Source organism: Eupeodes corollae, chromosome 1 (genome assembly GCF_945859685.1).
Source record: "Eupeodes corollae chromosome 1, idEupCoro1.1, whole genome shotgun sequence".
Lineage (NCBI taxonomy): Eukaryota > Metazoa > Arthropoda > Insecta > Diptera > Syrphidae > Eupeodes > Eupeodes corollae.
In genome coordinates, this window is record NC_079147.1 from 218,194,280 (window position 1) to 218,207,327 (window position 13,048).

The following is a 13,048-nucleotide window of genomic DNA, read 5'->3' on the forward strand; positions in this document are numbered from 1 at the left end:
TCTTTGCTCTCATAATAATAAACTCGAGTGATATATCATTTTCTACCAGTTTTTATGAGTTTTTGTAGATTCTTATATTTTTGTAAAAAAAGTTGACAATTTGAGTTTTTCAAGAAATAAACTCTATCACTATCTTGTATATAAAATAAGGCTGATTTCAATATCTATTTTTGTTCCCAAAATTTTTAGTCGAAATCAATGTTTTCCAGTTTTAGCAGCATTTTTAAAAGTCTTTATTTCTTATACAAAAATACCGGTTGGATATTTTTAAGAACATTGGAAAGGTTCAGGCAACACCAGGGACTTCATTTGCAGTCAACTTCATTCTTTGAACGTACATTTCGACCAAAAAATCTAGTTAGTTTTTTAAGTGTAATGAATTCCAAATGCAGAACTTTACTTCGAAAACTTCTACTTTAAATTCATAATACAAAAAGTCCAAAATCATTATTGTCTACAAAACACTCTTCGGATAAGGTACAAGTCCATCACGTTTTGTATTGTAAAAAAATATTAGTTATTTCTTTTCAAAATTAACAAGGAACCATTTTACAGAAAGCATTAAATGAAGTTGTGCAGAAAATAAATAAATCATAGAGTAATAAAGTTCAGCTTTCAATTGAAAGAAAAAAATGATAACTTTTCATTTTAATATAAGTAGACTTGACATGATAGTTAGGTAGATTTTTCTTGAATAACTTTCCAACAAAGTTGCCTTAATTGGAAGATAATTTTATGGTAGCTGGGGAATCAGATACTAGAAACTTGCCTTACTTTCAAGTCCCTTATGTCGTCTGAACCTGCCCACAATCTTCAGGTTTTTTTAATGAACTGACCGTTGGATTTTTCTATAAGATTACATTAGTTCGAAGGCAACATATTTAACTATTGCCAACATTTTCGTGTCGAAAATCAATTTTTACCAAATGTTTTCTTTGGTTTTTATTTTTCATATTGAATTTTACCAGCTGTCAAAAATGTTATTCTCCGGTGCAGAAAATTATTGTGGTGGTTTTTTGTTCTTAAAATTTTTGAGATGACATATATTTTTGTTTTTCTTGTTTTAATTTAAAAAGAAACGCCGAGAAATTTTAAAATTTTCAATTCAAAAATCGAACCGATTGCAATAATAGGTATCCTAGGGAAAGTTAAACATTAAAATACGCCTTTTTGAAGTTCAAAGTTTGTGGAAAAGATTTTATTTGACAATTTTGCACACAAAAAATCACTTGAAAGCATCAAGTCTTGAATGGTAATTTGGACTTTTTGGTCAAGATCTGTAAACTATAAAATAAGAATATAAAAAAGGCTTAGAACAATTATAAAACAATAACCTACAAAAAAGACAATTTTCTCACTAGAAAAACATGAACATAAAATGTCCCTTTTTTACTTCAAAAGTAATTGTATTGCAATTATTTTAATCGTTAATAGCAGAAAAACTAAAAAACTAGATGAACGTTAACTAAAAGTTTGAGTTTTTTCTCAAAGGAACCACTAAAACGATTTGAATTAAGATTCAACAATATCTTTCTACAATTTAGGTTAAAGCTTTAACTACTGTGGGCAGGCGGAATTATAAACAAGTCGATGGATGAAGTTGTACAAAGAAATCACAGTTTGGAAACTCTTTATAATTCAGTAGTATTAATTTTGATTAGGCACAGTTTCAATTTTTGCTAACGGTACTTTTAGACCAAGTTCAACGAAAGAGGAATAGATTTCAGTTTTATTTGAAAAATACATATAAAGGTCCTCAAATCTTAAAAATGTATAGCAAAATGAGGCTTACAAAATTGGCTTTAAACGATATGTAAGCCTTAAAACCAAAATTGCCAAATGAGTTCACACATTAACAATAGTTTCTCAATCTAAACACACCATTATACGATTATTTTTATAATTAATTAATGAACAAATACACAAACACACTATTCATAGACAATCAACTCAAGGTTTTTGCGAAAAAGTTAAAAAGAATAGTAACAGTAACAATCTATGAGTATGCATCCGAAGCCTTCATCGTACATATGTACATAATTCAAACTTTATAGCATTCCTCTTCATCTCAAACACAAATTGTTGTATCTATAAATGCAATAAGATTATGGTTAATCCATAAAACAAAAAAAAAACTCGCCGTCTTTGCTATAATGTTGCAAGAAGTCAACACACTTTCGTCATGAAAAATGTTTGATTGAATTTATAATATTTTTAGTGTCAAATTTCATGATACAGACAATAATCGTCCACGAATCAAGATTCGCTCAAAAAACCAAAACACATGTTCTTAAAAAAATAATAATAAAAAAAAACTATACAACATTTTTTTTCAATGTCAAGACTATACATTTATACAGCCACGCATAAAACTGACACACTCACCCAACTTCCCCATTAGTTCCTCCAAAACATAATCAACCGCCATTATTTCTCCTTCTTATCGTTTTCAAATAAGTGCACAAAAGTAGTTGTTTCTATTTTATTTAATTATATTTTAATTAAACAAAATGATAACACAATCAAATAGATCGCAAAAACAATCAAAACGACAAAAATCAATGCAGAACTTTTTTTGCACCTCTCTTCACTTTTTGTGTTGATAAAATTCACGCGCCAAATTTCAATTTAATTTGATTTTTAAAAGAACGAGTTTTTGGTTGAAAACGAAAACTTAGACGGAATGTTTTTTAAATGTAATTTTTGACACAGAAGAGCATCACATGAATGACGACGACGAAACTCTCGATTGGGTTTGTTTTGACTCGTCGTTGTATTTATGATTAATTGTCATTATCTCTTGAGAAGCCAGCCTTATCAACAAGAGTGCCGTAGTCCCGAGTCTCAAGTCCGATAATGAGTAGGAGGCGTGGGGTAAAGTGTTCAAACCAAAGGAAAACGCAAGCAAATTATAAAAGGCTAAGCAAGCACCATCCAGCCGATGGCGCGAACGCAATGAAACTGCTGAACTGAAAATCGAAGCGAAGCTAAGGAACTATCTTCCACTGTTAATGTCGTTGTCGAATGAATCAAAAGTATACAGAGCTGAGCTGAGGCTCTCCAAAAGAATTTATTAGCTGCCAATTTCCCGATGTTTTCCTAACAATGCCTCCTATATGGAGTATGAAACTTTGGCGATCGCCTTGAGTGTGGTGTGGGTACTTTGTCAGTGATGACGTATTATGAAGAATTATGATGTCGATGTGTCAAAAAGATCTCTCTGCCAAGTTGGCTATCGATAAGTTCAACAGAGTGGTGTCGTTTCGGAAAAAAAAAGCTTTTTTTCGCGCGACTTAAATGTGGAGTTGATTTTATTCATTAGAGACTGTGGTGGGCTTCTTATATGGTTTTTGGTGGCAATATCTATAGACATAGAGTTTTACAGTTTGATTATGGAAGGTAAACATAAAATAAGAGGAAGGAATTTGTGAAGCGAGTTAGTCATACCTTTGCCAATTTGTTATGAAATGGAACTTGAACTTGCTATCGAAAGAGTTTATTTTTGGAAGTAGATACACTGGATATAGTATTTAGATAAAATATAAAAACAAAGTTGTATTTCTGGCTTTGGGATTGTGGGCGTGTTGTTTTTAGCGCGCACGTGGCGCTTAGCACTTCATGGAAAGTGTGTAATATTACGAGAGTAAAAGTGATAGTTGGTAAAGTGCCCGTGGCATGGTGGTAAGTGCGTTGGACTGTCATGCTAGAGGGCTTGGGTTCGATCTGAGGCATGAATTGAGAAATTCTCCCAGAGTAATTCTTGTCATGAAAAGTGCTTTCTCAAATTAGCCGTTCGGATTCGGCTTAAAACTGTAGCTCTTCTCCATCCCTGACAACAGTACTCGCACACAGGAATGGTTGAGAGTTCTAAGTCACTAGACCCTAGGCCCTAGTTCTCAACGAACTTTTGCGCCACCCAATTTATTAATTTTTTTTAAGAGTGATAGTACGAGAGGAAATGTTGCTATTTTGGCTGGTGATTTTTTCGTTCACTTCTTCCATAGGGTTTCATGGATCATTTCTTCTCGTGAATTGTATAATGAATAAACTTGATATTGTGGGCAGGTTTAAACAATATAATGGACTTAAGGGTAAGGCAAATTTCAAGTTTAGAATTGGCCATCTGCCAAACAGTTGCCTTTCAATTGAAGTCTACTTAGGTGAAAAGGTGTGCTTATCATGATTTTTTATCAATTTAAAGCTGAATCATTGATAAAGTTATCTGGGCCAAAATTTTATTAAAAGTTTTGTGTAAATTGTTTCCTTGCTTTTTAATTTTGTTTGTTATAATTAGCGAACACTAAAAGGGTTTTCAAATCAAATGGGGTGGCGCAACAGTCCGTTGTGAACCAGGGCCTAGTGACTTACAACTCTCAACCATTCCTGTGTGCGAGTACTGTTGTCAGGAATGGAAGGGACCTACAATTTAAGGCCGAATCCGAACGGCTAGTTTGAGAAAGCACTTTTTCATGACAAGAATTACTCTTGAAGGATTTGTCAATTCCTCGCAAGAGGCAGTACCCGCGAAAATTAATTTTTTTAAATTAAGCTGACAGTCCAAAGCACTAACCATCATACCACGGGTACTACTAAAAGGGTTTTGTATACCTTTAATATGCCAAAGATACAGTGTGAGCATTAGGTAAAATCGGGAAGGGTTGGATAGGAGGTGATGGTGTACATTGATTTCGAATTGCCGAACATTGCAATGATAGGGAAAGATAGAGCGTGGCAAGGCATTCCACATTCGCGTAGTACGGCTAAAAAATGGATCCCTGTACTTCACAGTATTTCTGAAGTTGGACTCGAGAGTAAACTGATATGCATTCCTAGAAGCGCAGCGCGGGTATTACAGTTAAACTGTTTGGGGAAAAATACAACTGTCTATTTCACTAGAGCATAGTTCGTTAAAATAACGGTTGCTTCGATGTTCGAATGAGTTAATCGAGTGGATGATGTTCATGTCACCAATCAATTTAAAAGCTCTTCTTTGAATACTGTCCAAGAGGCTGGAGCACCAGCCCAGAGATGAGAGTTATATTCAAGTTTCGGACGTATATAGGTTTTGTAGATTGTAGCCAGACCAGACGAAGAGAAAATTTTCTTGGATCGTCTCAAAAAACCTAGACATCTTGCGGCATTTTTGGCGACATCGCGTATGTGATCGATACACAAAAGGTGGTTGCTGATGCACATTCCAAGGATGTCTAGAATTTCAGTTTCGTTGATGTGAGTGCCACTTATAGATAGTGGCAAGGAGGGTATGTCTCGCTTTAACATTGAAAGACAGGATTGGGTCTTCGAAGCATTAGATTCCACACGGTTTTTTATTCCCCATTATACAATGCTGTGTAGTTCGGAATTTAATTAGCTAATCATATTTTGCCGTTGCAGTTTCACATCCGGAGAGGAGGGTTGTGAGCCTGGAAACGAATATGAAAAGCTAAGAGTGTTATCGTCAGCGAAACAATGTATTTTATTAGAAGTAGCAGACAGGAAATCATTTATAAAAATGAGAAATAGAATCGGAGACAAAACGGACCTGCATTTATTTTCTGGGTTTCAGACTTGAATCCGTCCAAAACAACTTGAATTGAGCGGTTCGAAAGAAAATTTCTAATCCAACCAAGAACAGAATCGTCAATACCAAAAACACGCATTTTCGATAAAAGATCAAGATGACAGATTTTAAAATGCCTTTGAAATATCAAGTGCAACAATCTTACTTTCTCCAAAATGATGTAAAGATTTGCTCCACTGTTCGGTGAGATGTACCATGAGATCACCAATGGACCTATTGCTTCGAAAGCCATACTGTCGGTCATTAAGAAGCTTTCTTTCCTCAAGATATATCTTAAACTAATAATTAAACAGCGTTTCCATGGCCTTGGAAAGAAGGTACGTAAGTGCAATCAATCGGTAATTAGAGGGTGAGGAAGATTCACCATTTTTAGAAATAAGCTGGACAAATGCAGTTTTCCAACTACTCGGAACTAGCCCAGAAGAATAAGATAGATGTTAAATCTTACGCAGTGGTTTTGCTTGCGTGGACGAACACCTCTTCAGAATAATAGCGGAAATACCATCCGGACCAGCGGATTTATGAATGTTGAGATCTCTAAGAACTCTCGCGACTGTACAAGTACGAAAATAAGTTTGGTCCCATAGAATCATTTACTTGATTAAGAACTGGGAGAGCCATGACACTATCTAGTAAGTATTTTCGGCGAACTGCTTTGCAAACAAGTCAGCTTTATCAATAGAGCTAACTAAAGGAGTGTCATTGACAACGAGAGTATAGGAACTGAGGAAAACTCCTGTTTTTACAAATGAACTGTTGACATTGCATTATTTTTTAATGTAATTTTTGGTCATGCAAAAATTACATATATTGAAAACAGAAAAAGAACACAACTTATTTTTAACTTGTACCTTGGGTAAGGTTTTTTTTTGGGTTGATAATAATGTTGTTAGTATTTAGTGCAAGATCATCTAACAAGGTAAAAGATAGTGAAGTAAAGTTCCAACCTTGAAATGAATGACATGTGAAAAGTTAACTAACTACTTTGGTTTAATCAATTATGAGTTAAAATAAAATATCCAGTAGTGAACTGAATCAAAACTGTGATTTCTTTCTTAATAATTTTTTTGAAGGTGTGTATTTTCATTACTGGAAACACTTTGTCATAACTACAATTTATAAAAGGTCCAGACAGCAAATCGAAAATTACAGCTCAATAGCGAAACTCCAAGTCATACCCAAAACTTTAGAAGCTTTTTAACATAATATTTTAATTAGCAAATTAAATTAAAAAATATGAGTTTTTATTAAATTTTTGAAGAGTGGTTAAAAAACTATCTTGTTAATCGTACTCAATTCGTGAAAATAGGAAGAGTTTTATCTAAAACTATAAACAAGTATTCAGTTGTGCCCCAAGGGAACCATCTTTGTACACTTCTTTTTTTTAATTTTTATAAATTAATTACCGTCTGTTATATTAAAAGTTGAGAGTTGTAAGTTATTTTTTTTATATTGAAAACTGAACAACTTTTAGATATTTCCAGGTGATTTTAATATTTTTATTGAAGTTAGTACCTTCCATAATTATATTCATATTCAAAGCAATGTTCGAAGTTCAACCGAGGTGGTAGTAAACATTGCTTGCATTTAAATTTTAAATGTTCAGTCATGACCTTTCGTCGAATTTAAACAATAATAATATTTTATTATAGTATTTCTGACTTTAGAATTAAAAGGTTTTATTTACAGATAGAATGAAGGTTATTTTTAACGCTGAGCTTAAATCTAATTCGCATATTCATAACTTCATTTCCAAAGCTAACGCAATGCCTGGTTTTATAATTAGAAACTCAAGGGATTTTCTTTGCTCCTTTTACCCTTGAATCGTTACAAGAAAATCGGATCCGTACATTTTATTCTAGAATATTGCTCTGTTGTTTTGTGGCCCTAGCACAATACTACTTCGCTTCTCAAACAGAGTTCAAAAAGGTTCACAAAATTTTAGTTCCGTTAAATTTACCAGTATTCGCAAATCCCGTATTATGAAACAACGTGTTAACTCATTGATTTAAAGCCTGTTAATAAGAAAAGGTCGTACAACTTGGTTATTTCACGATGCGATGTACACAATGCTCACAATTTTTGAATAACTTCAAACTTTTCGACTTTAGTTTAATTATGTTATACATTTAAACGGTTGAAACTCTAGTATAATCAATTATTTAGCTTTAATCCATTTAACCCTGTAAGTAACGCTTCCTCTAAAACACAAACAAATAAATTGAACAAATCAAATATATATAAGTACAGTTACTCCCAAAATTGAGCGTAAAAGAAAAAACTTTATTGCGGTTATGATTGATTGAAATGCAATGTTTTTGTTAAATTTGTATTTTCAATTTTCTTCTATACTTTAAATTATAAGTCCGTTCACGTACCTTCCTAAAACAGTCAAATTTTACAAAAAAAAAATTACAAAATTTAACTAAATTCTGTTCGCGTACCCAAAAATTTTGTATTTTTTGTTAAAAAAAGCGCTCACTAGAGAGTAAAATATTTCCCCAACCTACGAATTTTAGCCCAAGAAATTTCTTTGAGCTGATTTGTGAAAAGTGTCATATTTGATAGAACTTCAAATAAATTAAATAAATGCAACAATGGACCAGCATGAAGTTGCTTAAAGTTCATGTTGTCTTGATTTATCCATTTACAAAAAGAAACAAATTCTAAACACGAAGTTAAACGATGGTGTTCAAGAATTTTTCTCTCGAAGCATCCTAAAACGTTCTCACATTTCTTTGACAGGGTCGTTTGATTTCGTTGTCTGTGTTAATAGCAGTGCCTATGTAGACAAAGTCCTTAACTACCTCAAAGTTTTAGCTGTCCATGGTGACGTTTTGTCCAACACGTCGTTGTTCAGTGTCCTTTTTTGATGACAGCATACACTTGGTCTTGCCCTTATTAACCACTAAACCCATCTTCTTCGCTTCCATCGTAATGCTCAAAAATGCTCCACTGACATCACGCTTTGATCTTCCAATTATGTCAATATCATCTGCGTATCCCAGTAAATGGATGGACCTTTGGAAGATTCTGGTAGAGTTTTGAACAATTCTTTCCAGAAAGATATTGAAAAGTCGCAAGACAGAGCAATGACTTTTCTAAAACCTTTTTTGACATCAAATGCATCGGTGAGATCTTTTCCTTGACCTTGATAGAGCAGCGTGTATTCTCCATCGTAATTCTGCACAAACGGATAAGTTTGACAGGGATGCCAAACTAGCCATTGCTCTGTAGAGCTGTTCCCTATGGATGCTGTTGTACGCGGCTTTAAAATCGATAAATAGATGGTGGGTATCGATTTGAAGCTCCTGTGTCTTTTCCAAGATCTGCCGTAGTGTGAATGTTTGGCCGATAGTGGACTTTAATGGTTTGTTGACGAACGGTTTCAGACGTTCACATAATATGGCAGAAAGGATCTTATATGCAATGTTAAGGAGACTGATGCCTCTGTAGTTGGCGCAATTTAGAGGGTCTTCTTTTTTATGTATCGGGCAAACTATGCTGAGATTCCACCAATCGGGGATGCTTTCTTCCGACCATATTTTGCAGATGGGTTGTTGCATGCTCCCTACGAAGTCACCGCCTGCTTCTTTAAATAGTTCGTCAGCGATGCCGTCAGCTCCAGCAGCTTTGTTTGACTTCAGTTCAGATATAACTCTTCACTTCGTCTAGGAGGCGGAATTGTTGATCTGCGTCGCCTAGGTTGAGTGGTTCTATCTCCCTTACAGCGGAATTCGGTTCGTCATCGCCGTTATATAATTTGGAGAAGTGGTCTTTCCATATTCTCAACATAGACTGGTTCTACTACGATGTTCCCCTGATCGTCTTTACAGGCTTCGGTTCGTGGCTGGTACCCTTGGTTAGAATTTAAATGTTACTGTCAAATTAAATATTTCTGCAGACTGACGCGTACTTTTAAGAATGTCCATTGTGTCAATCAGCTCAACGGTTTTTATTTCACTTGCAACCCGATAACAAAACATAACCTTCTTCATGTTTAACCATAGCAAAAAAGTTCTTTTTTTCTAATTACGAATTGGGCTTTCTACAAACAGTCTGCCTTCTTTCAGATCCTAATACGTTAATATATGTAAATATAATAAAAACAAGAAAATTTAAATGAATTTCCCCTTTCTTAAATATTAAAAGTACCGAATTTCTTATTTTCATATGAGTGTAAGGTCAATTTTGGGAGTAACTGTATATCTATTTTGTCCCATTTCAACAAATTGAAAAAACAACACAACAAAATCTTTAGAACCTTATTTTTAACATTTGTAATTTAAGGTGCATTTGATAATTGGTTTTGCTATGTACATAAATATATGTACATATTTACAATTATTTTCAGGAAAAAAAAAACATAACAAGGATGCTTTTGTACCGCCCACCAATTATGCAGCTGTCATCTTTTGACACTTGACAAATAATAACTACACTATTACTGTAAATTAAACGATACATCCTTCAACACGCATTTAAAATGATAAAATTCCCTACAAAAATGCTCAACATTTTCTGGAAATGGCAATTTTGCAAGAAAAGTTTCCTGAAAGTTATTTTGTACCTTAATTTCTTAGTCTCAAATTGTTTGGGTAATGTATTGAATATTTTTAAAACTTCTTTTTAGAAAATTCTATCTAAAATTTAATTTAGCAGAAACAAAACAAAAAAATGTCAAAATTTCTTGGTGTTATATCGACGCGCTGTCAGCATCCTTCTGACGACCGTGTAATAGAATTTACAGATCTTGAGCTTTTGGCCGACTTTCTTTTCCATGAAACGCAAAATCTATTTTATGAATTTCACCGAAAATCGGAGTTTATCAGCGAACAAGAAATACGTTTATTCCAAAATTTAAACATGGTGATTATTATTGTAATGAAAAAAGATTGTTTTTCTTTTAACAACATGTAACTTCATTTTCCCAGATCATGGAAATTCTAAATTTCGAAAGAAAGACTCATTTTCAAACACTCGAATTGGAACATGAGTTAGAAAAAATTGGATTTTGTTTAGACGCAATGGAAAGATCGATAGATTGTTTAGACAGGCTTCCGGAGAATTTTGTTGCTTGTAAATGCATATCGAATCCAGAACGACGTGTGGCTCTTGAAAAATTGGTAAAACTTTCCGAAGATTGTACAAGAATCGAAGAACAAATGTATCATGTTCAGAAGGAAGAAAATTTGTCTTTTGATACAAATTCATGTGATCAGGTGAGTCGGATGATAAAAATTATTGAAAACTCTTGATTTTCTACGCTCTTATAGTGGATTGAAAATTATCCATTAAGTAAATCTCTCTAAACTCAATCTCACAACTAAAGGATGCGACATGCTTCATAGTTTAAGAATGTTTAGTTTGAATTACTGATAAGTAAATTCCGTATATAGGATTTCGTAATAAGATGAAATGTTGCATTTTCTTGAAAGAATAAAATATGCCTAGGTTTTTAGTTGCCAGGCTGTGATTACCAAAATCTCTTAAAGCAGATTAGTAGTTGTCTTCATAACCTTGTATTTTTCGTTGGTTAGCATCAAATTTAGATCAATGTTGTGTCCAACTTAACGGCTTCGATGAGAGCGAGTTTTTCATGTCAATATCCAGAGACAGGTTCTTCTAAAATAATAATTTTAATTCCAACCCTTCACATCCCTATTTCAGAAGTTTATCTCAAAAGTATATTTTCATAAATCTTAAACTAATTTTCCATCAAAGTTATTTATTAAGAAGGCCGTTCTACAAGAACAGCCATTAGGCTTGATCTATAAATCTACTGCAATAAAACTGCCTAATTATATTGTATTATAAAACTGCATCTACTTCTTATTTCTTTTTGTTAATTTTAATATTCTTAAAAAAACAATATGAGTTGAACTTAAAGAAAGAAAATGAAATAATAAAATAGGAGGAGCCGGTGATTAGTTATTTATACTTCGGAGTATTTCTGATTGATTAGTTATATTGTAGATTGTAAATTCCATTGAACTCTAAATTTCTACTATCAGTCTTATCTCTTGGGTACAGAGCCACCTATGTTGAGGTATAAAACTTGCTAAATAAAAAAATCCACCAAACTTATTATTCCCCTTGTTCTCCATTCAAACTCTTCTAGTCAAGCAATCTTGTCTTATTTCTGGACTTGCATCAACAAATTTTGCAAAATTTAGAACAAAAGTCTGACAAAATCATTGATCAGCTTCAAAAATTGGATGCATTATTCATAAATGCATACAGTAAGTTACTTCAGTGAACTTTAACTCAACCAAAAAAAGCCACTCAACACCAATTATGCTTTAATTCCAGAACGAAGTATCGGTGCTTGTTACCACAAACCAAGACACGATATCGCCTCTTCTTTTTGTTAAAAAAATTGAAATCAAAACTCAAATTTTATCGAAAACTTATTTCAATGACGTAACAAAACACTTTAATGCGAAATGGAATCAACAACTATGAAAGCATGGAAATGGACTAGGAGCTATCTTAGCTCTGAGTTTGATTCTCTCTGAAGAAGATGATATCATCGGCGATGATACTTGTGCTAGGTCTTTGGCTGCCTTGTTGATCTGTAATCTCGCCGTAAGTTAATTTGCCTTGAACCAGTGTCCGCTGACCTTTTTTGAGGTATTCCATGACAGTGTCTCGCAGAGCTGGCTTAAAGACAACCACGCGATGCCAGTCAGTGCGTTGAGCCCAGTCACCATTCTCATATCTACATAATACAAAAAAAAATTTCGTTTAATTCAAGAAGACTAACTCAAAATTGAAAGTTATACTCACTTGTAATTGTTGTGTGTAGCCACAGAAAACGTGACCACGGGATGTTCCTTGTTGCCTTTTAGTTGGGGATCAGCCCCAACGCGTCCAAGAATAGTGACATTATTTATAGCTGAGGAAAAATCACATTTCAAAAATCAAGTTGCTCACGGAAAGCTTATTTTCTAACTTACTCTTTTCAACTTTTGGAGGACTGGAAAAACATCTGGAGACAACATTTCTAGCTACTGATGGTTTGCACTGAAATATTATTCAATTAAGTGAATTTGATTTTTGATTAAATTTCATAAAATATTTACAAATTTTGTTGCTAAAGTGAAATGCATTTTTAGGTTTAATTGAAAAAAGCCGGCATATGAAAATATATAAGAAGAATCACGATGCAGAGTCTAGTCTAGAGGTAGCCCGTTATTTTTTGGACATTGTGAAATGAGTGACAGGAAAAATGTCAAATTGACATTTGGGTGTGGAACGTAGGTGTGTTTATAAATACAACTTTTGTTCATAGCATAGACACGAACCGATGCGAATCGGTTTGAGTGGGAATGACATCTGTTGGAGATAATTTACTTTGAGTTATGAGAAACGGTTGAGCTTCGGAGTAGTAATTCCGATTACCTGAGAAAACTACTAGCCCTCCAATTCGGTTAGATAAAATGTTTATAAACTAGAATTAATAAT

At 33.6% G+C, this 13,048-nt stretch overlaps 3 protein-coding genes across 3 annotated transcripts in view; 1 reads left to right on the top strand and 2 right to left on the bottom strand.

Annotated features, from left to right (window-relative positions):
- Window positions 1–3,026, bottom strand: part of LOC129939667 (organic cation transporter protein) — a 34,808-nt gene extending 31,782 nt beyond the window's left edge. The window contains exon 1 of the mRNA XM_056047767.1: window positions 2,386–3,026. Coding sequence (XP_055903742.1) covers window positions 2,386–2,428 — 43 coding nt within the window. The 5' untranslated portion in view covers window positions 2,429–3,026. The remainder of the gene's footprint in view (window positions 1–2,385) is intronic.
- A 7,185-nt stretch (window positions 3,027–10,211) lies between these two features.
- On the top strand, window positions 10,212–12,030 carry LOC129939929 (uncharacterized). Its single transcript, XM_056048115.1, has 4 exons — window positions 10,212–10,450; window positions 10,516–10,803; window positions 11,703–11,823; window positions 11,894–12,030. Exons 1-4 carry the CDS (start codon window positions 10,259–10,261, stop codon window positions 11,953–11,955), a joined length of 663 nt encoding a protein of 220 aa, XP_055904090.1. The 5' UTR covers window positions 10,212–10,258; the 3' UTR covers window positions 11,956–12,030.
- LOC129939930 (single-stranded DNA-binding protein, mitochondrial) lies at window positions 11,965–12,824 on the bottom strand. Its single transcript, XM_056048116.1, has 4 exons — window positions 12,667–12,824; window positions 12,541–12,607; window positions 12,371–12,479; window positions 11,965–12,302 (listed from the first exon to the last, which is right to left on the bottom strand). The coding sequence occupies exons 1-4, from the start codon at window positions 12,691–12,693 to the stop codon at window positions 12,074–12,076; spliced, it is 432 nt and encodes a 143-aa protein (XP_055904091.1). The 5' UTR covers window positions 12,694–12,824; the 3' UTR covers window positions 11,965–12,073.
- Between the last annotated feature and the right edge of the window lie 224 nt (window positions 12,825–13,048).

What these genes read in the sequence shown, in the direction of transcription:
- LOC129939929 (XM_056048115.1), top strand. Translation starts at nt 10,259, where the DNA reads ATGTCAAAATTTCTTGGTGTTATATCGACGCGCTGTCAGCATCCTTCT. An exon ending in TATTCCAAAATTTAAACATG is followed by an intron (nt 10,451 to 10,515) that starts GTGATTATTATT and finishes TCATTTTCCCAG; the next exon opens with ATCATGGAAATTCTAAATTT. An exon ending in ATTATTCATAAATGCATACA is followed by an intron (nt 11,824 to 11,893) that starts GTAAGTTACTTC and finishes CTTTAATTCCAG; the next exon opens with AACGAAGTATCGGTGCTTGT.
- LOC129939930 (XM_056048116.1), bottom strand. Translation starts at nt 12,693, where the DNA reads ATGCATTTCACTTTAGCAACAAAATTT. An exon ending in TCACTTTAGCAACAAAATTT is followed by an intron (nt 12,608 to 12,666) that starts GTAAATATTTTA and finishes ATAATATTTCAG; the next exon opens with TGCAAACCATCAGTAGCTAG. An exon ending in TCCTCCAAAAGTTGAAAAGA is followed by an intron (nt 12,480 to 12,540) that starts GTAAGTTAGAAA and finishes ATTTTTCCTCAG; the next exon opens with CTATAAATAATGTCACTATT.